The 25514-nt window shown below is 44.7% G+C and overlaps 1 protein-coding gene across 1 annotated transcript in view; it reads left to right on the top strand.

Moving 5' to 3' along the window:
• Nucleotides 1-22828, top strand: part of fosl2 (FOS like 2, AP-1 transcription factor subunit) — a 29157-nt gene extending 6329 nt beyond the window's left edge. The window contains exons 2-5 of the mRNA XM_085997908.1: nt 921-1172; nt 7419-7553; nt 10862-10969; nt 16656-22828. Of these exons, the coding sequence (XP_085854034.1) occupies nt 921-1172; nt 7419-7553; nt 10862-10969; nt 16656-17177 (1017 nt within the window). The 3' untranslated portion in view covers nt 17178-22828. The remainder of the gene's footprint in view (nt 1-920; nt 1173-7418; nt 7554-10861; nt 10970-16655) is intronic.
• Nucleotides 22829-25514: the final 2686 nt, after the last annotated feature.

Genomic DNA, 25514 nt, shown 5'->3' with positions numbered 1-25514 from the left:
GACTCTTTGCGTTTATATTTCCTACTCACTGGTTTGCCCTATTTGAATTCTGTAGGCCTGGATGTTTGGAAGGACCTTTCTTAACACTGTTGCCTCATTGCTGGATAAAACCCAAATCACAACGGCAAGATGTGTTAATGTCAGCAGTTATTTTTATTTATTCTCGGGGTGTGGGTGTTGCTGTCAAGGCCGGCATCTATTGCCCATCCCTAGTTGCCCTTGTATAACTGAGTGGCTTGCTCGGCCACTTCACAGGCCAGACCGGGTAAGGACGGCAGGTTTCCCTCCCTAAAGGACATTAATGAAGCATTAATGAAGTTTTTCTGACAATCCGACAGCTTTATGGTCATTTTTTCTGGTACCAAATTTTTATTTCCGGATATTTTAAGCTGTATTCAAATTCTCAAAATGACACGGTGGGATTTTAACTCTCGTTCCCTGGATTATTAGTCCAGACCTCCTAGATTACTAGTTAGTAACATAACTACTACATTAGCATACCCATTAAAGTTTGAGATATGTACAAATGAGTGGAACAAATTGGTAGTGTCAGGTGAAAGAGAGTGGGGGGAAATGGAGAATGAAGTATGATTACAACAGTGACTACATTTCAAAAGCAATTTGGACCTCTTGAGGTTGTGAACGGCGCTATATAAATGCAATTTTTTTTTCATGCAAGCTGCAGCTGGACTCTACATGATGGGTTATAACAAAGTTACTTACAAAGAGACTTTCCTAAAGCAGCACGGATAAGTTCAGGAACAATTTGGGAAGTAGAAATGGTTTGCCGCCATCTGTCCCATCAGCAGAATTTCCATGACTTTTGTAAGATGTGTATGAATGAGGTTTTGATTGTATCATCATGGGATGGCAGCAATGGCACTCACTGGTCTTGTTTTTTTTCTCCCCCCTCCCCTCAGAAATACCGATTGGACATGCCAGGATCTAGCAGTGCCTTTGTCCCGACAATCACCGCCATCACCACCAGCCAGGATTTGCAGTGGATGGTTCAGCCCACGGTTATAACCTCAATGTCCAGCCCTTACTCCCGGTCACACCCGTACAATCTACCAGGGACCAGCATCTCGTCACCTTCCTCCACCACTTTACACCGACCAGGGGTTATCAAAACTATCGGAGCAACAGGAGGACGAAGGAAAAGAGACGAACAGGTGAGATTGCAACTCTGTGTCCATAGAAATTAATATATCGATCATCAGCCCATTCATTTAGCCTTCTGAAGTTGTGTTCAATTTCCTGCTCTCCATACCTTTTTATAGGCCTCCTTCTCCAATTTATTTTCTGCCCTTGCAAGTGCAGTGTTAGTAACCAAGGTGTTCGTATGAAATGCCTCATAGAAATTGCTGGATGAGAAAAAATCAAGGTCTATCTAGTTCGCCTTCTACCATGCTGGCAGACGCATGATACAACCATAATTGAGTTGTTGACTAATCATGGCAATCAATCTCTTATCCATTAGCCTACAATGGACCCAGAAATGAGGCAAGGAAAACCCCAGTGGTGGAGAGCTTTAGGAATCATAGGTCCAAAGTCAACTGTTCCTTCCGAGCTCCCTCTGTCCACTATTTTAACAAAGATTTAAAATAAAAGGGTATTACTTAAAATAGCACACCAAGAGCCTTCTTACTAATACCTCGCAGCACCACTTCAATCCATAAGGCTCTGTTGTCACCCAGTTGGCACCTTGGAATTGAGAAGTTCCTCTGCAAAGTTCACTTCAGTGCTATATACCAGGATAGTATTTTTGTTCCAGTATTGTAATCTGGGGGCCAGGGGGAGGGGTGGGTGGAGTCATTGTAATACATAGAGAGGGCAACCCAGAGGCTACAGCATGGGTCAAAGAGTAGCATTTTGAAGGTTGAAGAACCATACAATTTAAAGCACAAAAAGAGGTCCTTTGGACATCATGTCTGTGCCTTTGTCAGCTCTTTAACTGGGAGTATTTACTTCAATCCCATTGTCTTGCGCTTTCCTAATATGCTTTTATATTCTTGCTTTATCCAATTCCCTTTGAAATGATGTTATAGTCTCTGCCTCAATAGCCACTTGTGGCAAAATATTCAATGTTCTAATAATCCTCTGTAAAAAGTGTCTACCATCTTCCTTCTTCACTCTTCTAGTGACAGTGTTTTGTCTGAACCTCTGTTGTCAAATTGGTAATGTATCTTTCACTATTTACCCTCTCAAAACCTTTCATAATCCTTAATTAGATGCCCCCTTAATCATCTTTGCGCCAGTGAAGAAGACCCGTCACCAGTTTCAACCTTTTCTTCATAACGATAACCTCTCATTCCTGGCATCAGTCATTGTACCCTTTCCATGGCTTAAATATCCTTCCAGTAATGGGATGCTCAGAACTGCACACAATACTCCATCTCTGGCTTAACCAATGTACTAATCTAACATCACTTCCTTGCTTTTATATTCAATGACCCTATATATAAAATCCAGAATCACATTTACATTTTTTTTATTATGGTCTACACATCCACTATTAAGGAGCTATATAGCTGTACCCCTAACATATTCGCAAATTATTTTATGTAGTCAGGCTTTTGTTTTTTTTTTCCACCATGGGGGTTCCGTTGGACAGCAATACAGGGCAGGTTTCTGTAATCGAATCACATGACTTGCAGTGAGTTTTGTTTTAACATGTAATTTGGCCTGCTGCAGGGGAACAGCAACCCATGTTATAGTGTCAGCTGTGGCTCGGTGGGTAGCACACTCACTTCTGAGTCAAAAGGTTGTGGGTTGAAGTCCCACTCCAGGAACTTGAACACATAATCTAGGCTGACACTCCAGTGCAGTGCAATGCTGAGGGAGTGCTGCACTGTGGAGGTGCCGTCTTTCGGATGAGACGTTAAACCGAGGCCCCGTCTACTCTTTCAGGTGGATGTAAAAGATCCCATGGCACTATTTTGAAGAAGAGTAGGGGAGTTATCCTCGGTGTCCTGGCCAATATTTATCCCTCAATTAACATAATTAAAACAGATTATCTGGTCACTATCACATTGCTGTTTGTGGGAGCTTGTTGTGTGCAAACTGGCTGCCATGTTTCCCACATTACAACAGCGACTACACTTCAAAAGTACTTCATTGGCTGTAAAGAGCTTTGAGACATCTGTTGGTCGTAAAAGGCGCTATATAAATACAAGTCTTTCTGTAGTAAATATTACTGTATAGGGAATACCATAACCTGTGCATCTTACAGTTTAATAGTGTGTCTATTATAGGGAGTTAGTAAATTGCCCTCATCATTGCTCACAGTCAGTTGACAAATAGCATTTAAGTGCCGTGGGACATTTTACTACGTTGAAGGCGCTATATAAATGCAAGTTGTTGTTGAATGTAGGATTTTTTAAATGTTGAAAGAGTTTGGAGAGAGAATTTCGGAATGTGCTCCACCGAGCAACCTATTGATCAGAGCCTGCAATTATATCAATTGAATAAAAATTGATGCAGCAACTTTGAGTGGAAAATAGTGACATAGCAATTTACCATGGAAAATGTTGAAACAAAAGCATAAATCATGACAGCAGGAAATAACGATTCTGGACAGGAAGTGCAGACACTACGCAAGATTTAAAATATATAAATACTGCCCCCTGTATAAAGTATTCTGAATGACACCCCATGTGTATATTGTAGAGAATAGCATAAACTGTCTATACTGTGTATATTATAAGGAATATTATACCCTGTGAATAACACAGCATGATGGTACAGTCTGTGTATACTAGTGAATAGCAACTGCCTCTGAATATTAGTAAATAACAACACATGTATATTAAAGAGAATTACACATTGTGTATATACTATATTGAAAACACACCCTATATATAAGTGAATAACAAACCCTGTATATATTATAGAGAATTACACATTATGTATGTTACAACAGAAAAGCACTGTAGGAGTACATTATAGCAGAACAGCACGGCCTGTCTGTATTCTAGCAGAACAGCACGGCCTGTCTGTATTCTAGCAGAATAGCACGGCCTGTCTATATTCTAGCAGAATAGCACAGCCTGTCTGTATTCTAGTAGAATAGCACGGCCTGTCTGTATTCTAGCAGAACAGCACGGCCTGTCTGTATTCTAGTAGAACAGCACGGCCTGTCTGTATTCTAGCAGAACAGCACGGCCTGTCTGTATTCTAGCAGAACAGCACGGCCTGTCTGTATTCTAGCAGAACAGCACGGCCTGTCTGTATTCTAGCAGAACAGCACGGCCTGTCTGTATTCTAGCAGAACAGCACGGCCTGTCTGTATTCTAGCAGAACAGCACGGCCTGTCTGTATTCTAGCAGAACAGCACGGCCTGTCTGTATTCTAGCAGAACAGCACGGCCTGTCTGTATTCTAGCAGAATAGCACGGCCTGTCTATATTCTAGCAGAATAGCACGGCCTGTCTGTATTCTAGTAGAATAGCACGGCCTGTCTGTATTCTAGCAGAACAGCACGGCCTGTCTGTATTCTAGTAGAACAGCACGGCCTGTCTGTATTCTAGCAGAACAGCACGGCCTGTCTGTATTCTAGCAGAACAGCACGGCCTGTCTGTATTCTAGCAGAACAGCACGGCCTGTCTGTATTCTAGCAGAACAGCACGGCCTGTCTGTATTCTAGCAGAACAGCACGGCCTGTCTGTATTCTAGCAGAACAGCACGGCCTGTCTGTATTCTAGCAGAACAGCACGGCCTGTCTGTATTCTAGCAGAACAGCACGGCCTGTCTGTATTCTAGCAGAACAGCACAGATCAATCGAGAAGTAGCGATATAGTTGGTGCCACGTTTGTGTTAAAAGTTTGTAAGAAGGTGGAGATAAATAGTTCGATAGTTTGGGGATCCTGGAATAGAATAAATTGGAAATAGGAGCCTGGGGATTAATAGGAGGCAAAAGTATCTGTCTGTGCCTCTGGCTGGGTGTTTATGTAATAAGTGCAGGTACACTCCCAAAACATGCTCGAAGCACAATCCAGTGGGCAGCTTGCAGCATAGATGTGTGTATGTGTGTGTGTGTGTGTCTGCCACCTGAGACTCGCCTGGCAACAGGCACCCTTGAGATCGTGCTCATGTACCACCAATGACTGATGCGAATATCTTTGATTAATAAAGGAATTTTACTGACCTTGACCAGTGACCACATAGAAAGAAATTCATAAAGTGCCTTTCAAATCCTCCAGAATCTCCCCCCCCCCCCCCCCCCCCCCCCGCCCCCCAAAGCGCTTCAGTCAATTAATTACTTTTGAAGCCCGGGCATTGGTCTGATTGCAAAAAAAGATTCACTGGAGGAAATCTCTGATTAATAGATGCATGGGGGGGGGGGGGGGGGGGGGATGATTTATAAATGATACGATATAATATAAAATAAAGCCACCCTTTATTTCAATGTCACCCTGAGAGAGAAATCCTTTAACGAGTGAACCTTGCAGAATTTTCTGGAGTGTTCTAATGGGAGTTTCTTTAGCAGGTATTACAGGATTGCAAGTTTTTTTTTCTTTATTGCCAAATCTTGACGGGCTAAGGGCCACAGTGCACGACACTGCGAGGTTAAAGAGTAGGAGTGAAGGTGAGCTAAACCAGGAAGTAGTAACTAGGTGATACCAAGCCTGGGTATTAAAAGCTCGGAGATTATAGGATGAAGGAAGAGACTGAGGGAGGTTAGCAGTTTTCTGGTTCCAGGAAGGAAGGAAAAGTAGGAGACTATTTAAACAAAAACAAAGTTTGTTTATTTTTTGCGCCATTGCTTGTTGCGAGGAAGTAGCTCATTCACCGGTCCATCTGTTCTATCTTGTGCTGGGTCACAAGATGGCGAGGTGAAGGAGACCATTTGGTCTCTTCTAGCTCAACTATCCAGAAAAACCTACAATTCTGCAGCCCCCATCCTCTCACCCCCATCACAGAATCCACCGTTAGTTAAATGATCCTAGCATTTATGCCTCCACTACCCTACTTGGAAGTCCGTTCCATGTGTTGATCACTCCTTTTTGTAAAGATGTGGTGCCTGGCGTCACTCCTAAGTCCCTTTTTTACTAGTTTGAGCGTGTGCCTCTTGTCCTACTGTTGCACTGGAGACACAAATATCATTTTACCCTAACCCGCCAGGTGGGAAACGGGCAGGTTCGGATATAACGCCCGCTTTACACTCTGCCCGATTTTACTTAACATTAACCTCAGTCGAGCAGGGTGTAAAGCGAGCGGCCACCCTGAACTCGCCTATTTCTCACCGGATGGCTTAGGTATAAATTACACCCACATTATTAGGAACGATGACCCTATCGTCCTTATTATGTATGTCTCAGTACGTCAAATCAGTTATTGTAAAGGTTTGAGGTGAATGAACCTGATTCAATATATTCCACTTGGAAGTGGGTCTTTTTAGGGCAATTGATACCTACCAGCAGTTTCTTCCTTACCAGCTCCCTCCTGTGTTAAGCTCCTAAGCATGTACCAGGGTTCATCAGCACAGAAACTCTTCTATCCCGTGGACTATTTTTGATGATCTCACTCTAAACTCTAACGAAATGTACTCGTGCTGCTTGAATGGCTCTGAGCCAGTTCTCTGAGAAAACTTCCTCGTCTGTGTCAGATTTTAAGAAAGAAAGACTTGCATTTATGTAGCACCTTTCACACCCTCGGGACATTCTAAAGCACTTTACAGCCAATAAAATACTTTAGAAGTTTAGTCACTGTCGGGGAAACACAGCAGCTACTTAGTCCATAGCAAGGTCCCACAAACTGCAGTGGGATTAATGACCAGATCTTCTGTTCTTTAGTGCTGTTGACTGAGGGATAAATATTGGCCAGAGACCGGTAAGAACTCCCCTGTTCTTCTTTGCAAAAGTGCCATAGGTTCTTTTACGTCCACCAGAGAGGGCAGATAGGACCACGGTTTAACATCTCATCCCTCAGTACCGCACCCCAGAATGTCAGCCTAGATTGTGTGCTCAAGTCTCTGGAGTGGGACTTGAACCCACGACCTTCGACTCAGAGCTGCGAGTGCCGCCTGCCACCGGCACGCACTTTAAGTCCAAGTCTGATTTATACATTTAACAACAGGCGATGGTGGCACCGAAACTCACCTCCCTACTTATAAACACCTGCCTCCCAACACTGGACACAATATTCAAACTTACTGCAGTGTACAGCATCACCTGGATCGGATCGCCTGATCCTGCCTAAATCTGAGTGGTAATAAATGTTCCCGGTCGGAGTAGTTGGCCTTTGTCTGCTTTTAAATTGATGCTGAATTCTGTGGAATACCGAGAGGCGATTTCCACAACTGAGCGGGGTTAGGGGGGGTTATGTAAGTCATTGTCATCGGTTCGATATTCTTTCTCTTTTTTTTCTCCTTTTTTTAAATTGTATTTTTTATTTCCCACCCCCCACCCCCCCATTTAGATTTTCCACTGCCGCCTGCCACAGCCGTCGCACTTTCTCCATCCGGCAGGGCAGCATGGCCTGGGCCGTGGACTCCTCAATGGCCACCGTCAGTGCTGCTCCGGGAGCGACCAAGAGCAGGCGTGCTTCTGCAGGGTAGGTCTGGTCCTGCCAGTTTCTCCCGCCCATGAGATGGGACTGCTCCGTCTTGTGGGCTGGATGAGCAAACATTTCTCTTTAACACTCATCGTTGATTAGTTGCACCCCGACTGTCCCACTTGGTGTCTCGATTTGTGAAATCAATGCGGAGAGATGTTTCCGTGTTAATTCTAATATTTCTCGTTGGTGTGTGTGTGCGTGTGTAACTGTGGCTTTGGCGTATGTATTTGTTTAGCTTATATTTTTTCCTCTGCCTCTTATGTTTTTAAACAATTATTTAGGAGCCAGTGAACCAATTCTCTGGCTTGGAGGCCGGGCAGTCAATCTATGCCCAGATCTTGGCCAGTGCTGCTCTGGAATGTTCAATATGTGTTTGTTGGTGGTTGTCACTGTTTTTTGCTCTCTCCTCATCTCTACGTGTATGTTTGTGGTTGTGTCTCTGTTCAGTACTCTGGTCTCCCGATGTCCTCTGGCCTCACTATTCTCTGGTTCTCCTCCCCCTCTCTCTCCCCCTCTCTCTGGTCTCTATTCTCTGCTTTCACTCTGGTTGCTCTCTACTCTCTGCTCTTCCCCTTCTGCTATCTGCTCTCCCCCTCTGCTCTCCCTCTCTCTCAATTCTCTGGTCTTTCTCTGTCTCTTTCTGTATTCTCTCTCGTGCTATTGCTTTCCCTGGTCTTTCTTTCTCTAATACTCTATTCTTGTCTCTCCTTCCCTCTCTCTGTTCACTCACTATTTCTGTTTTCTGGCCTCTTATCTCTCTTCCCCTCTCTGTCTCTCTGAATCTGGCTGTATCTTTCCCACTGACGGTCTGTCTCTCTGTTTCTTTCCTCTGTTTGTGTTTTCTGTTTTGCTCTGTGAATCTTGTGTGCGTTTCTCTTTCTCTGACTCTCTCTGTCCCCTGTTGATTTTTCGTTCTCTGTCTAACAGGACGACTAAACTAAGTTCAGGTACTCCATAGTATTATGGAATCACAGAATGATACAGCACAGAAGGAGGCCATTTGGCCCATCGTGCCTGTGCCGGCTATTTGCAAGAGGCATCCAATTAGTCGCACACCCCTGCTCTTTCCCTGTGGCCCTGCAAAATTTTCCACTTCAAGTATTTATCCAATTCTCCTTTGAAAGTTATTATTGAATCTGCTTCCGCCACCCTTTGAGGCCGTGCGTTCCAGGTCATCAGAACTCGCTGTGTCATTTTTTCCCTCGTGTCGCCTCTGGTTCTTTAGTCAATTACCATAAATCTGTGTCCTTTGGTTAGCGACCCTTCTGCCACAGGAAACCGTTTCTCCTTACTTACTCTATCAAAACTGTTCACGTGTGTGAAGTAATTAATTGGCCTGCCACTTACACCCCATGCGACAGCAGATCCATATGTAGACACATTAGACCAGCATCCCTTCATTCAACACTCCGAGGACAGCAGTGGAAACACTATCCAATATGGCTATCTACACTGAGCCCAATAACCTTGCTGCAGACGGGCCGTCAATCGAAGGGGGGGGAAATATACGAATGCCCCCACACCCTCTGTGACCTGGCAGCTTTACTTGGTGATTCAACCCAACACTGAGCCCAGACCTTCACAAAATGATTTCCTTTCTTCCCCTTACCAATCCACGTCCACATGTTTACCTGCAGGTGAGGGAGGAGGTGCGAATTAAATCAAACCAAGTTTCTGTTCACTATCCGGTGATCCCTGCTGGAAAGTGCGTGTGTGGATATTGGGTCACAGCAGAACTATCTTTTTCTATGACCCCCCCCTCGACTGAATAGCCCAGTGACACTCCCTATGTGGTACATGCGGTAGCTGATATATTGGCAGACTGGTGCCGTCCGTGGAACCTTAGCCCAGCTTTAAGGCAGCACCTTCAGGGGAGGAGGGGAGAAAAGGGAAGGTGGTCGCAAACGTAAAAGGGATCATTTTTGAGGCAGGGCAGTTATTGGAACAACTGCGTTGGATAGGCTCAGCTAGTGCCATTGTCCCAAGTCACTCTTTTGAACCATTTCTACGGTGAAGTAATTTCTTCAGATCTACAGCATCTGGCATTGCACCATGTTTAGCAGATGAAGTGCACCGGAAATCCTTTCCCCCAAGTGTTAATGGTAAAATCCCAGCCCTGCATACTCTCAATCCACAGGACCCTCTGTGCAGATAAGGTACAATGTGTAATTTTAGGCTGTGCTCAGCAGTGATCTGTTCTTTTCTTTGTAACCGCAGTCACTTGTATGTCAGTGCATGTTGTTGAATGAGTTTCAATGGTGTTTGACTGATTTATTTACTTATTTCCACCCCCACCCCCCCTTTTTTGGTGTCAGTTTGGCTCCGTAGACAGCACTCCCACTCTGAGGGTTCAAGTTCCACAGCAGGATTTGAGCACCTGGTTGTAGATTGACCTCCTGATGCAGTACTGAGGGAGCACCACATTGTAGGAGGTGCAAACCACCGCATGAGATTTCAAACCAGGCCCTGTAAGCCTGGGTTTCGGCAGTTCAGGTTAATGTTTAGAGTCCACTGGTGTTTGAAGGAGCACAGGCCCTTCACTCGGTGTCTTGGCCAGCATTCCTCCCTCCAACAAGGTCACCACAAACTGATTAACTGGCCTCTCATTTCGATGCTGCTTGTGGAATCTTGCTGTGTGCAAATCAGCTCTCGCGTCTGTCCATGTGACAGTATGTTGCTTATTTTTGGGGTAAATGTCCTCTCTCTCTGAGCCGAGCCCCTCGGGACGAGAGCCTCAATATTTCGGATTGAGGCGCAGAGGACAGGGAATTCCGGTGCGATCTTCTGTCCGTGTGTTCTTGTACAACAGACTTTAAAAAAAAAAAAAAAAAAACCTGCAAGTGTTGGAAATGTGATATAAGTGCAGAAAACTCCAGAAATACACAGCAGGCCTGTCGGCACCTCAAATCTGAAAAGAGACAGCTTGACATCTCCAGTGGGCCCTTCATCAGTTTGTTGGTGGCGTTTAGTGATCCCGGGTTAAGGCTGTCACCAGTAGGCTTCACAGCCATTACCCATTGCTGTGCTCGAATAGTGGACTCTGCTCCCGTTCCTAAATAACACTTTGCACTCTTTGCTGTTTAGTGTTCCTGGGTTAAGGCTCTCACCAGTAGGATCCACGCTACAAATTGCCGCACTCATTTAGTAAACTCTGCTCCCATTATTGCATAGCACTTAGCATTCTTTGTTGGTGTTTAGTGATCCTGGGTTAAGGCTGTTACTGTAGGATCCACATTACCCATTGCCAAGCTCATGTCGTAAACTCTGCTCCTGTTACTAATGCGCTCTCTTTACTCTTTGAGCAGCTAACTCCAGAGGAGGAAGAGAAGAGGAGAATACGGCGAGAAAGAAACAAGCTGGCCGCCGCAAAATGTCGGAACCGACGTCGCGAGCTAACAGAGAGGCTTCAAGATGTAAGTGCGATGGGATTCAAACTGAACAACATATGTCAAAGAAATAACAACAGAAAATGCTGGAAAAACTCAGCAGGCCAGGCAACGTCCGTGGAGAGAGAAATAGGGTCAACGTTTCAGGTCGAAACCCTTAGTCAGGACTGAAAAAGCACAGGAAATGAAACCGATTAAAAGGCCAGTTTTGGGGCTGGGAGAGAACAAAAGAGAAGTGAAGAGACGTCCCAGCCCCCAAACTGGCCTTTTAATCGGTTTCATTTCCTGTGCTTTTTCAGTCCTGACTAAGGGTTTCGACCTGAAACGTTGACCCTATTTCTCTCTCCACGGACGTTGCCTGGCCTGCTGAGTTTTTCCAGCATTTTCTGTTGTTGTTTCGGATTTCCAGCATCCGCAGTATTTTGCTATCGAACATATGTCAAAGGTTCTGTAGAGGGCTGTTGAGGCCTATGTTCTGCCTGGGGTTACCAACCCACCAGGTGCTGTGAGCAATCCTGGGAAAAAAATCATAGGGACATTAAAATAAATTGTGTTTTTTCTTTTTTTTAATTTGAACACGTTTGTTAATTCGTTATAAAAAAAATATTGGAGAGGGTGGGGAAGGGTGGAAGGCTGCTTGACTGACAGTCAAGGTTCATCCAATTGGGTAACGAAGAGTTTGGTCGTTTCCCAATTGGCGGGGAGACTACGCCGTGAGGATGGACGTATCGGGCGACCAATGGCGGGAGTGTGGGGGCGGCGTGTTTGGAGGCAGGAGGTCATGTGGGGGGGAACCTCCTGCAATAGGTTAGACGTTAGATTTGGCAACCCTAGTTCTACCACTGAACTGAACATGGCCACATGCAAGTGTTCAATCTATAAATCATCCGATGTCTGAGAGTAGTGTATCGGGCTGCAACTCTTTGTGGACCAAGACAGCTTTCTTCTGTATATAATCTACAGGGTGGATGGGGTATGATATTTCTTCAAAGCATTCCATAAAGTAACCATCCAGGTAACTGCACTATGGGGCATGTGGTATAGAACCACTGCAAAGAGTCATGTCTGACAATGGCAGTACAGTTACGGGCGTACTGATCTAGTTAAAAATGTACTAATCTGGGTGTGCTGATCAGTTTGAACCCCAAGCTGTGCATTATCCTCGGTGCAATGAGCCCAATCTGTGCATTATCCTCTGTGTAATGAGCTCCAATCTGTACATTACCCTCGGTGTAATGAGCTCCAATCTGTACATTACCCTCGGTGCAATGAGCTCCAATCTGTACATTACCCTCTGTGTAATGAGCTCCAATCTGTGCATTACCCTCGGTGCAATGAGCTCCAATCTGTACATTACCCTCGGTGTAATGAGCTCCAATCTGTACATTACCCTCGGTGTAATGAGCTCCAATCTGTACATTATCCTCTGTGTAATGAGCTCCAATCTGTACATTACCCTCGGTGCAATGAGCTCCAATCTGTACATTATCCTCTGTGTAATGAGCTCCAATCTGTGCATTACCCTCGGTGCAATGAGCTCCAATCTGTACATTACCCTCGGTGCAATGAGCTCCAATCTGTACATTACCCTCGGTGTAATGAGCTCCAATCTGTACATTACCCTCGGTGCAATGAGCTCCAATCTGTACATTACCCTCGGTGTAATGAGCTCCAATCTGTACATTATCCTCGGTGCAATGAGCTCCAATCTGTACATTACCCTCGGTGCAATGAGCTCCAATCTGTACATTACCCTCGGTGTAATGAGCTCCAATCTGTGCATTACCCTCGGTGCAATGAGCTCCAATCTGTACATTACCCTCGGTGCAATGAGCTCCAATCTGTACATTACCCTCGGTGTAATGAGCTCCAATCTGTACATTACCCTCGGTGCAATGAGCTCCAATCTGTACATTACCCTCGGTGTAATGAGCTCCAATCTGTACATTACCCTCGGTGCAATGAGCTCCAATCTGTACATTACCCTCGGTGCAATGAGCTCCAATCTGTACATTACCCTCGGTGCAATGAGCTCCAATCTGTGCATTATCCTCGGTGTAATGAGCTCCAATCTGTACATTACCCTCGGTGCAATGAGCTCCAATCTGTACATTACCCTCGGTGCAATGAGCTCCAATCTGTACATTACCCTCGGTGCAATGAGCTCCAATCTGTACATTACCCTCGGTGCAATGAGCTCCAATCTGTACATTACCCTCGGTGCAATGAGCTCCAATCTGTACATTACCCTCGGTGCAATGAGCTCCAATCTGTACATTACCCTCGGTGCAATGAGCTCCAATCTGTACATTACCCTCGGTGCAATGAGCTCCAATCTGTACATTACCCTCGGTGCAATGAGCTCCAATCTGTACATTACCCTCGGTGCAATGAGCTCCAATCTGTACATTACCCTCGGTGTAATGAGCTCCAATCTGTACATTACCCTCGGTGTAATGAGCTCCAATCTGTACATTACCCTCGGTGTAATGAGCTCCAATCTGTACATTACCCTCGGTGCAATGAGCTCCAATCTGTACATTACCCTCGGTGCAATGAGCTCCAATCTGTACATTATCCTCGGTGCAACATTTTTAAAGATTTGAACATATTGGTGAAGGCCGGGCAGTCATCTACTCCATGAAGAGATGACAGATCTGAATAGGTGTTAGCTTGGCTGGAATATGAAGCCACAAAGTACTTTGCATGCCTTCTAAAGCAACATGTAGGATCTTGCAAAAACAAACTCTGCTAGAAACAGGTCCGCTTCCAAAGAACAAATCTCATTGAGAAACAGCTACGTGCATTGTTTAGCATGAACAAGAAAAAGCTTGTCGTGTGTTAGGCAATCCTTTTCTCGCCTCTAGCCTGCACAATTTCTCTCGCCTCTCTCTCCTTTTGAGAGATCCGCAGGTTATATCCCACCAAAAAAAAATTCTCATCCCAGAATTACTCTGACTCCATTTACTGTCGGACTTTTTAAACTCAGTAAATGCACTGTGGCAGAAAAAATGACATTTTCCTGTCTAGTATTTTTACTTGGTGATTGTTACCTTTAAATCCAGTCACAATACACCAAGTGCTGAATTTTCCTCTTATCTCACCCTAAGTCATGGGGTGGGGGAGGGGTGGTGGCAATAGCGGCAGAAAACTAGGTTAAGCTGGATGGTAAAGCCTACTGACACACCCCTGCCCCCAAGCTGCTGGTTAGGCAACATTTAGACCTGGTTTTCCTGGATGCAGCCGGCCTGGCGATGACTTACTATGTCCAGGGATATCCCAATTGTTCACAGGGTGCTTCAAACAGGCGTTGGGCCCCTTATTTGCATATGCAAGGGTCCGAACGCTTGTTTCAGGCGTGGGCACTGGGTGACTGTTTTATTACCTATACCAATATGGTGGGTGGGTGGGTGGCGCACGCCCAGCTTGTAATGAACATGGACTTCCTGCCCGCCATATCGGAGGCTGAAAAACGGGTGGGTGCCATTGAATTTCGAGGCCCGTGAGCGCACAGACTCCTCGTAGTGTGGAAAGGGATGAGCTTGATAGGTGGAATGGGTTTTTTCTTGTTGCATAGGGATTGACCCATTTATTTAATCACTGGCGGTCTGGGTTACAATTTCTCATTTTGTTTCACTGGTCAGTAGCGGCTTCTCTTCATTGCTTTAAAGAATATCACATTCTTTCAATGATTTTCTTCAGATGTGTTCCTGTGGCGCGTGTTAAACATTGAAGGCTGCATTATGTTACAATGAGGTTGATGAACAGGCTGGAATGTGTTACGAAGGCTAAAGCACACGTTGGAATGTGTTACCAGGGAAAATTAGAGTCTTGTGCAATATCAGGTTCCTCTGGCTGTTTTTTAATCCATTCTTTTAATCCATTCTTGAGATTCAATTCAATTCAATTCAGTTCAATTTTATTTGTCATATATGCAGCAAACGTGTGTACTGCACAATGAAATGTTGACTTTTACGAGTCCTCCCAACATTGGAATAAATATGGCATAGCAATGATAAAAATACTAATAGAAATACAGTAATAATAAATAAAACAACAGTAATAAATTATTCGTTCATGAGTCTTATGGCCTGGGGGTAGAAGCTGTTTCGAAACCTGCTGGTACGAGACCGTATGTTTCAGTATCTCTTACCGGACGGGAGCAGGGCGAAGAGGTTGTGGCTGGGGTGGCTCGCATCATTGGTGATTCTCAGGGCCTTCCCCCGGCACCTCTCGGGGTAGATATCCTGCACAGCAGGTAGTTTAATTCCTATAGTATGTTGTGCAGCTTTCACCACCATCTGTAGAGCCTTGCGGTCTATGGCGGTGCAGTTGCCATACCAGGTAGTGATGCAGCCGGACAGGATACTCTCGATGGTGCACCGGTAGAAGTTGGTGAGAATTTGGGGGGGCCATTCCAAATTTCTTCAGTCTCCTGAGGAAGAACAGGCGTTGGCATGCCTTCTTGGTTATTTGTCCATTGTTGGCAAGGGCAACAGCTAACAGTTACAATCGGGTGCTAGGCCACTTCAGAGGGCAGTCACATATAGGCCAATCTAGGTAAGGACGACAGGTTTCCTTCCCTAAAGGGCATTAGTTGGGTTTTTCCAACAATCCGATAGCTTCATACTGATACCAGTTTTTAAATTTTAAAAAATGAATTCAAATTCTCAATGCCATGGCAGGATTTGAACTCTGTTCTCTGGATTATTAGCCTGGGTTTGGGGATTGCTGGTCCAGTAACATTTCCATTTAGGGTGCCCAACTGTGACTGAACGTTACCCTGGAGGTTTCATCACATGACCTCATGCCTCCAACCACCCCAGCCCCATGCCTCCATCATTGGTTGCCCAACCTGTCCATCCTTTGGATGCACCGACATCCCATACCAAGACTCGTCGTTACCTGGTTGAATGATTCCTGATGCTCGGTCAAACAGCCTTTCCCCACCCCACCTCCCAAGGGGGGGGGGGGGGGGAGGCAGACAATTTTTTTTAATTCCCCCTATGATTTTTCTCCTGGGTTTTGCTTATAGCAGTGTCCTGGAGATTAATTTTTAAGTCCTGGAATCTCCAGGACAATCCTGGAGGGCTGGCAAGCCTATACCACTGCTCTGCCATACCCTTCCAGAGTGATTGTTTACTAGTCTTAGGCAGGAGGAAGTAAAGGAAAGGTGAAGGGAAACTTTCAAGACGAGGGACTTTTTCTGCACTGTTCAATTTCACTTCCTGGAATAATGTCTGGTGTTGATACAGAGCAGTCCAATCCTGCCATCCCATGGAGATGGTATGGAAGTGGGGGATTCACTGGGAGGGGAAGTACATATGATGTCATGTGGCTCACGTCACTTGAATGGTGGCTCCAAGTGGAGTTGGTGAGGCCTGCTGTCCAGGGCCAACACCAGTGTGGAGGATTGGCAAGTTTCACTTGTTCAATAGAGAGAAAGAGAGGCGAAAAAAAACCTTACATTTATATTGCACTTCGACATTATGTAGACAATTCAGAGTGAGGCCTGCTCACCCTTGTCGAAAAATACAACCTATGTTGACGTATTTCACACTTCCATGAGTTTGAAGTTAATCTCAGTCCCAACACTTTGCCCATGAGTTTAAGGTACCAGAAGGAGGGCTAGTCGGAAGGGTTTATTTGAAAAAGAAAACGCTTCATTTGCTCACATGGGAAATTAAACATTGATTTCTTTTCATTCTTTCAGGAAACTGAGAAACTTGAAGAGGAAAAATCCGGCCTCCAGAAAGAAATTGCTGTATTGCAAAAGGAGAAGGAGAAGTTGGAGTTCATGCTGGTAGCTCACAAACCAATTTGCAAATTGGCGCCTGGAAATGAGGGCAGGAAGCACTCCCTATCCCCTGAGCCGCGGGCTGGTCGGATAGCGAACGCGGTGGTGGTCAAGCAGGAACCGGAGGAAGAGGCTAAGATGAGCAGCTCCAGCCTGTCCAAAACGCAGAGATCCGTCATCAAGCCGGTGACCGAGATCACCATAGCCAACAGCTACTTCCTGGAGGCCGAACCTCTCAACACGCCGGTGGTGGCCATGTCCACGCCCGCGCCCAACATCACTCCGTGTGCTGCCAGCCTGGTCTTCACATACCCCAGCGTGCCCAGCCTTGACCAAGACTCTCCGTCAGAGTCTTGCTCCAAGGCCCACCGCAGGAGCAGCAGCAGTGGGGACCAGTCCTCGGACTCTTTGAACTCCCCCACCTTGCTAGCGCTCTGAGGAACTGACCGGCAGCCTCGGGCAGGCACTTGAGGGAGATAGCGAGGGGCTGCCTCTCGATGAGAAATGAACTTCTTTATACTGACTGGCGCTCACGGGATTGAATTATTTCTAAACACTTCAGACTCACAGGGGGAACGGGGCTGGGGGGGGGGGGGCGGTGAGAAATTCAAGTAACTCGGATGTGACAATGTCACTGTTTAGCGTAGGCTTTATAGGTGGGACTCTGTGATGGCAGGTGCCCCTAGGGTCAGGGGGAAACTGCAGCCATAAGGGAGCCATTACCACAGCAACAGTCATCGGCATGACCTGGGAAGACCCACCCCTTCCAACAGTGGACAGTTTCACAGTTGACCGATGCGATGCCAAGGGAAGAAGCCTACAGTTTGAACTCTGTTTTAAAACATTTTATTTTCCTGATTTTTCTTACTTAAAGTATTTACTACACAGGGGCATTTAGGTGACCCATGGTGTATCATTTTTTTTTTCAGACCGTGCAGTACTTCAGATTTAGAATTGTGCTATCTCCATATTTGCAATCCTTTCATTTCCAACGAGGTGTAGAATGAGAAACTCTCTTAACATGACATTCTTGTACTGTAAAGAACAAAATACTTTGACGCTTACGATGTGGCTCAGTAATATAATGAAAATTTCTGCAATACTGGAATTGCTGTCAAACCCTGTCGGATTTCAGCATTAATAGAGCAAAAGGACTTGTATCACAATGTTACAGTAGGATGATTATATTGTACCCTTCCACCATCAACCTTATACCGAATACCCTTTTGCCTTTTAGCCTTCTGACCTTAACTTTTAGTATTTATAATTTTTAAAACAAATTTAAACGAATAATGGAAATATACTGCAAAGCTCCACGTTGGGGGAAAAAATGAATGATGGGCCTGATGAAGGCAAGGCAGGGGGTGGGATTCTAAGGTTTGCTTATCTGCTGATAACAGCAATACTGGTAAAACTTGTGTTCTTTAGTATTGAAAGGAGGTGTCTTGTGTGTGTGTGCGTGGGTGTGTGTATCTAAAGATAAATCGAGAGCACTACTTCAAAGTAAACCAAGACAGTGGAACAAACCGGCTCGGGCTAAACCGGTGAAGGGCTGATATTGGGCAGGACTTCATCACACAGAGTGATCAACGCTTGGAATAATCTTTCAGTAGGGTAGCGGAGGCAAAAAAAAAAAACTTTCGACCCATTCAAGGGTCAGTTAGATGAGGTAACTGGACGGTGCAAGTATTTATTTCTGGAATGGATGTGCTGAGATGGACTGAGGAGCCGTCCTCATCTGTATTGATCTTTCAAAGAAAATTGCATAATAACTAATCGTGCCTCCACACCATCAAAAAAAAAACCCACTGAAGTGGTAAGAATTGACTTCTATTAGAAAGATTAGACTTTAGTATATCGGGCTCTGATTTTAGAAATGTCTGGATTGCTCACTCACTGATTGGGCTGTCTGGCATGTGACAACTCTACCTGACTGTAAATTCCTAGTCTGGAACATTTGAAATTTCTTTTTCCTCTCAAGGCTGGAAAATGTTTTTTTTTTTTTTTAAATTATGTTTTTTTGTTCTTGGTTGAACTAAAAAGGGAGATGTCCCAGTATATTTTCCTCTGGTCGCTAATATGAGGGAAAAATCGATGCAAAAACAGAGGGTACCTACCCGCTTTTACAATGGTACGAATGTTTTTCCTCATGTTTCCAGGTGGAAAATGCTGGCGGAAAGATTGTCTCTAATACACCTTGCTGGTGGGAGGTATGGATATGGTAAACAGAACGGACCTATTCCATGAGGAAGGAGGAAGGAAGGAGGGAGACCCCTGGCCTTCTCGTCCCCCCAAGTCCTTGAATGGAGCCACACACCGTCGTGTGGGGAGCCTGCAGTGTCCTGCTGATTCCTGTGCAGACACCAGCAACAACCAAAACATACACTTTCCAGCCTTTTATTTAAAGTCCTCTTTAAAATTATATTTATAGCTTTTGTTATTTCCTTAATTAAAAAGACTGATCATAGTAGAAAATTGTTTACAGTTAGAGCAGGTCTCCAATGAATTGTTAATTTTGACAAAAAGTGCGACACTGATTTTTATATTGTAGTAAGTTGACCTCCCGTGGTGTTGCTCCCAGTGAGCTGGAGGATAGCGTTCGGTGTTTGTGAGAGAGACGGAGTGAAGGAAGTGGATAGTGGGGCAGTGTTTTCCGTTCAGCCCAAAATTCCCAGGAACCAAACAAAAATACAACATCACAAATCGGAAAACAGTTCCGATTAGGCACTCTGCAGCCTTTCGGACTCAATATCGAGTTCAACAATTTCAGATGATAACCTCGGCCCCTATTACACATTTTTTTCTTGTAATTTTTCCACTCCTTTCCCCCCCCCCCCCCCATTCCTTTTGTTTCTCTCACACTTGCCAGTACACTTTACACCTAATCTCAGCCTATTACCATCTCATCTAGCTCTTTTGTTTCTTTCACTTCTTTTGTCCGATCGCAGCCCTGCCTTCGATCTGTTTTCTTTTCTTTCCAGTTTTGAAGACGGGTTCGACCCGAAACGTCAACTCAAATTTCTCTCCACGGATGTTGCCTGACCTGCTGAGATTTTCCAGCATTTTCTGTTGTTATTTCGGATTTCCAACATCTGCAGTGTTTTGCTATCGTAACAGTTCACTGCTGCCCACTTACCCCGATTGGCAGACCAATCAGAAAACAGTTCACCACTGCCCGCTTACTCTGATTGGCAGACCAATCAGGATATGCGGGCAGGAGTGAACTGTTTTCTGATTGGTCTGCCAATCAGAGTAAGTGGGCAGGGGTGAACTGTTTTCTGATTGGTGAGTCGATCAGCGAAGGACACATTGGCTTGGAATTTCCTCGGAACTGCTCCTGCTCCTCCGGCGTAACTCTGCAGTTTCCACCGCATTTTTGATGAAGTTATGGCGGTAGAGGAGGAAATTACCAGCCGCTGAGAGTGTGATGCATGCTACATCCAAGACTTTTAATGTCGTTTTGATTTTCCAGCTGAGGTAGAACCGATCATTGTGCCTCTAACAAGCCTTCAGCTTGCGAGGGTTCCTGCTCATCTTCATGGCATTGCAGCCTGTCCCAACTTTCCCTGTAGATCGCAGTTCCGCTTATTAACAGTGTACTTTTGATCTCCGTTGCTCCAAATCAGCAAATGGTATTTTCCGTATTTTGAAAACGATCTTCAAAGGGCCATTTTCTGACCTTGTGCTTCCAGCGGGCAAGACCTCCCACTTGGAGTGCAAAGTCAGAAAATAACCCTCTTGGATAAGCTTCTTTGACTTTCTCAACCTTAACTTGGTATCTACAGTAAAATCAGTTCCAGGGAAATTACGCAAGTGCTGTGCAGTTTCCTGTGTTAACTTTGCCCTTTATAGTTGTTGAGAAACCAGGGTGAAGGGTCATAGTCCATAGTGCAGGACACCACCAAGCAGGGTGGAAGGGGAATCATGGAATCAGTAGTTGGGTGGCATCGGGTTTGGACTTTTGATTCTGGGAGGGAGGGGAAGACTGAAAAGGCGAGGAGTTCCACATTCTGGGATCCTGAGAGAGCATTAGTTAAGAGTAAGAGATGGTGCACAAAGTCTTGATTTCAACATAATGACGACGCAAGGCAGAGGAGGAAGTGCGAGTAGTGGTGGTGGATTTGCAACTTGGGAGGAATGAGAGGAAAGTTCAGAGGAGCAAGGGCCATAGTAGCTTAGTGTGTGTAGTAAATGAGAAAAGTTACAATGGGGAGGGAGATACTGCTATCTGACCATACAATGCGCCTGGGGCATTAGGCATTGAAGTTGAGTCATTTGATAATATATTGGAGGAAGTTTTTCCCAACGGCTCATTGAGTTTCTCCTGTGAGCACCTGAACCCTACTTGGGCCCTGTGTCTACACTGAGCCTGCTGTTCCCAGCTGAGGCAGCGGTAGGGGCAATGCAGTGCCCTCTATTGTATTTATAGAGCAGGCTTGATGGACCAAATGACCTGTATTCACTCCAGACCTAATCTTGTGTCCTTGCTTAACCATCATAGCTAGGCTCTTGCTTGTTGCCTTTCCAGGTTGATGAGAGACACCAAGCTGTGTCTTTGGTTGTTTGTGTAGAGCAAGTGGGGTTTTTGTGGAGAAGTGGAGAGAATTAAAGTTACATGATGAAGGAGGAAAAGCGTAGGGAAGAATATACGGAGGTAGAAGGGCCTCCATTATTTCAGGTCAATTTAAAGGAAGCAATTGTCAACACTTCATTTAAAAAAAATAAAAAAAAACTGAATCTTTTGAGGTGGGTGATCAGAAAAGCTGCACAATATAATGACATCCGGCAGTGGTGACAACCGGAATGAAGTCACTGCTTTGTATGTTTACAAAAGATTACAATGAAATTAGCCCACCAATTACTGTTGGGATGACCAAGTCCCCATGAGTCTCAGTATTTCAATACCATGCATACAGAATAATGAGACCTTGCAGGTTTTCACAAAGCGGTACTGATTCACTATGATTTGTGTGGTGTGTCTAAACCAGAGTGATGCATAGTAGAGATAGTGAAGGATGGAAACTGAGAAAGAGAAGATGCTGGAGATGCACATTAGGTCAGTCAGCATCCACGTGAGAAAGATAGGACAGTCAGCTCATCTCAAACTTTAATTATATCATCAGCACTTAGACTGAAGCTCTGCAGAGTCAGCAGTATAACTTGGTTCTGTCTGTACTCTTAAGATTCATTACCAGAGTTAAATTCGTATCTGCGGTATAAAGGGGCTATGAGGGACATTGTGGGCACTGTGACTGCTAAGAGGGATCAAAACCTAAGACGTCTCAGGAATGCTGTGAGGACCATGGCTGTGCCAAAGGAGGTGGCAAACATTAGATCCCAACTATTATTAGAAATATTTCAGGGATCTTTTGGTGGAAAGGCATCTGAATTAAACATGGATTTTGTGAGAATGTTTGCCTCCTTCTTTGTATAGGGTGGTGCAGTCTTGTGTTTTATTCAGAGCACATGGCAAATGCCCATAGTACAGGACACCATCAAGGCTGCAAAGGAGAAGGTGAGGTAAACCAAATGGTGGTTAAGTGATGCCAAGTTTGGATTTTAAAAGGCGATGGATGATCGGCAGAGTGAGGGAGTTGAGGAGTTCCACAGATTTGGGATCTTGGAACAGAATGAGTTAAGAGTAGGAGAATGCAGAGAGTCTTAATTCCTACACAGTGAGGGTGCAGGAAGAGGATGTGGTGCAGTGCAGAGCTCAGTTACTCCAACAGGACCAGATCTCATTCGAATGTGTTGGGAGTGAATATTGCAACAGCAGAAACAAAAGGGACCATAACTGGGCTTGAGGTCAAGTGATAGATATCCTCGGCGTGTATCCGTGCTGTGCTGGAAGGACTGTATATCAATAAGCACCATAAGGCAACGCAATGAATGCACCAAAGGCATTATAGAGATCTGCAATATATCTCACAGGGACCATGATAAGGAATTGTAAATCTGTAAGATTAACTGTTCTGGTTTTTTTAAGAAAATATGAGAAGCATTGTTTAAAAAAAAAAGTCAGTCAGGTCTACTTTTGCTATTCAAAATTGTATGTGTCAGTATTTATTAAACAACAAATCGATATTTTAGATTATTGTTGGCTTCTGAATTCCTGCTGATCGTGCCCCGCCAAAACTTCTTCTTGTGACGCACTGACATTGCACACGCCCTTCAGTGTGCTGCAGGAAGTGGGTTTATGCTGCAGTTTTGGTTTTACACACAGTCACATAAATAGACTGCATTTGAGCTGGAATTAAAATATTGATGGGAAGAAAATGTTCACCTGTCAAGGATCTTATTTTTTCTGAAGTATTATGGATTGAGTCAAACAAAAACAAAGACTTGTTTGATAAAAGGCAATTTAATCAGAACTGATTTTAAATGCATCCTGTAGTCATTTTCTGAAAGTTCACTCTGGTTAACAATATTTCGAAGATTATTAGTCACAGGAAAACACCATTTACAGTGTCTGCAAATACATCGAAACCACTCACAGTGCCCTCCAATATAGGAACAATGTATTTGGTATGATATTCGGGTGTGGAAACAGTTTAAAGCACCTTCAGTTATAGTAACACCATTTTACAGTGTCCTAAGCATAGGCATGGAAACACAGATTACAATGAAATTGGCGTTATGGAGTGTTTCACTAAGTGAATCATGGTTTAACCTGTCCTTCATTGCAGATCCACCGATGTCATCCAAAGTGCTCATTCGTCTCATTGCTGTTCATGAGAGCTTGCTGTGTGTAAAATGGCTGCTTACTTAACGGTGATTATTGAGCGATTTCTGAGAGGAGTGTTGACGTGCTATATTAACGCAACTCTGTAATGAAATGTACTCCTGATTGACTGACTGGTTAATTCCCTGTCCTGCTTTTGTTCCGGGGCCACATTCAAAAGCAGCTCTGCGATGTGTACTTTCTCCTCTCTGTCGAAACAGACATTTGTGTTGCAAGAAAGTTTCCCGAATGGAGGCGTGGGTACAAAAACTCGTCGGTGCCAGCCTGGCCGCCTCCCATGCTCACTCCTTCACCCTCCGTGCTCTTAAAGACCCTTTTTATGTCTAGTAGGTTCTGTAAGAATGTGTAGATTAAGAATATTTGTACATGCACCAATATGTGTGTTGTGTTTCCGATGAGATGTTAAACCAAGGCCCCATCTGAGCAGGACATCCTGAGGATGTGAAAGGTGATATATAAATACAATTCCTTCTTTCCTTCTTTCTGAGAGGAGTGCTTAGGCATGGTTTTATTTGTTTTAGAACCTCAACCCAGGTAGGACAGGGTCCGGTTTCACTGTCAATAACGGGCTGGTACTAAATAGCCTGTTGAATCCCACTGTTCAAGAAGGTTGGGTGCCAGAAGGCAAACTCCAAATTTGAACCACCTCCCCCCGGGAATAAAATATTACCAGCTTGTATATCAGCCGCAAACTGAACTTCAAACAAATTTTGAGTGTTAAGTGCTGTCTATATGCAAATAAGTGTGGTGTATATTATAAATGTGAGTGTGAAGTTCTCAGTGGGTATGGCGGAAGTTTGATAATGCTGAGAATTACCATGGCTCTCACTATGACCTTCACATTTTAACCCCTGACCCCAGTCCCCTTCTTCACAGCTTTCTCAGACACAATCTGATGGTGCACAGCCTCTATGTTCTCCTTGCCCCTGAACTGAAATACAAACCCCACTTACAGATCTTTAGCAGGACTGCCTACTTCCACCTCTAAAATATTTCTCTCCTCTGTCACCACCTCACACCCATGACTCCTGAAACCCTTCTATTCCTTTGTCACCTCCAGGCTCCTACAGATTTGGCTTTTCAATGTCCTTCTCATCACTTTCCAAGAGCGAAACTGATCCAGGACTTCACTTCCTGTATCTCTTGCTGTGCCCCACTCACCTAGCTCCCCAGTCCTCATTGACCTTCACTGGGCCCCTGTCCCTCAACACATCATCATCAAATTCTCATTCCTGTCTATAAATCCCTGCACAGTCACACCATCCCAGTCCTACATCCCCACTTCCATCTTCTGACTCTGGTCCACAGTGCATTCCCCTCTCAACTCTTATCAGTTGCAGAACCTTCAGCCATCTTGCCTCACCACTCTGGCATTCTCTCCCTAAACCTCTCTGCCTTGTACATCTTACCTCAGATTCAAAAGCCTCTTTAAAACCGACTGATTAAGCCACTTCCCCAAATGCCTTCCTGTCTCCTACTTGGGTCTGATTCCCCACTGAATAAAGGCTTGAGTGACATCAAAGATACAATCTCAATTCAACCTGTTTTTTTTCCCCCATGAGGTAACAACCGATCAGAGCTCTCATTTAGAACCTACCTATAAGCCAATGGTTTAACCCTTTGGATTCCCTACTGCTAACTGATTAATGACTGCAAAGAGAACCTCGCTGTATTGTTGGCACAACAGTTGGTGCACCAACTAGTGTCTGCCATAGAGTGATGGGACCTTGGTTCACTGATATCGGTCAGCTCATTGTCAGACATTTAATACATCCAGTTGAATGTGGCAACCGAAGCTTGAATAGGGATCTGTAGGCTGTGAACCTGGACGGTGGCTATTCAACTGCATAACAACAAATTCTCACACTTCCTGTATCCCGTGCCTATAATATCTAAAAGTAATCAGGCAAGAATCCTGGTTAATTTTCTCTTGAGGCCAATGATGTCATCCTCATTACTACCATGCCTGCAATCCGCTAACTTGGAATAGACTAAAGTTCCAGTTGCGGGCTTTCCAAGATGTACAGCACGGT

This window comes from Somniosus microcephalus, chromosome 9 (genome assembly GCF_052327205.1).
Source record: "Somniosus microcephalus isolate GS21.2 chromosome 9, FLI_Smic_1.0, whole genome shotgun sequence".
Lineage (NCBI taxonomy): Eukaryota > Metazoa > Chordata > Chondrichthyes > Squaliformes > Somniosidae > Somniosus > Somniosus microcephalus.
Note: the sequence above shows the minus strand (reverse complement) of the source record. Positions and strands in the feature narration are given on the sequence as shown.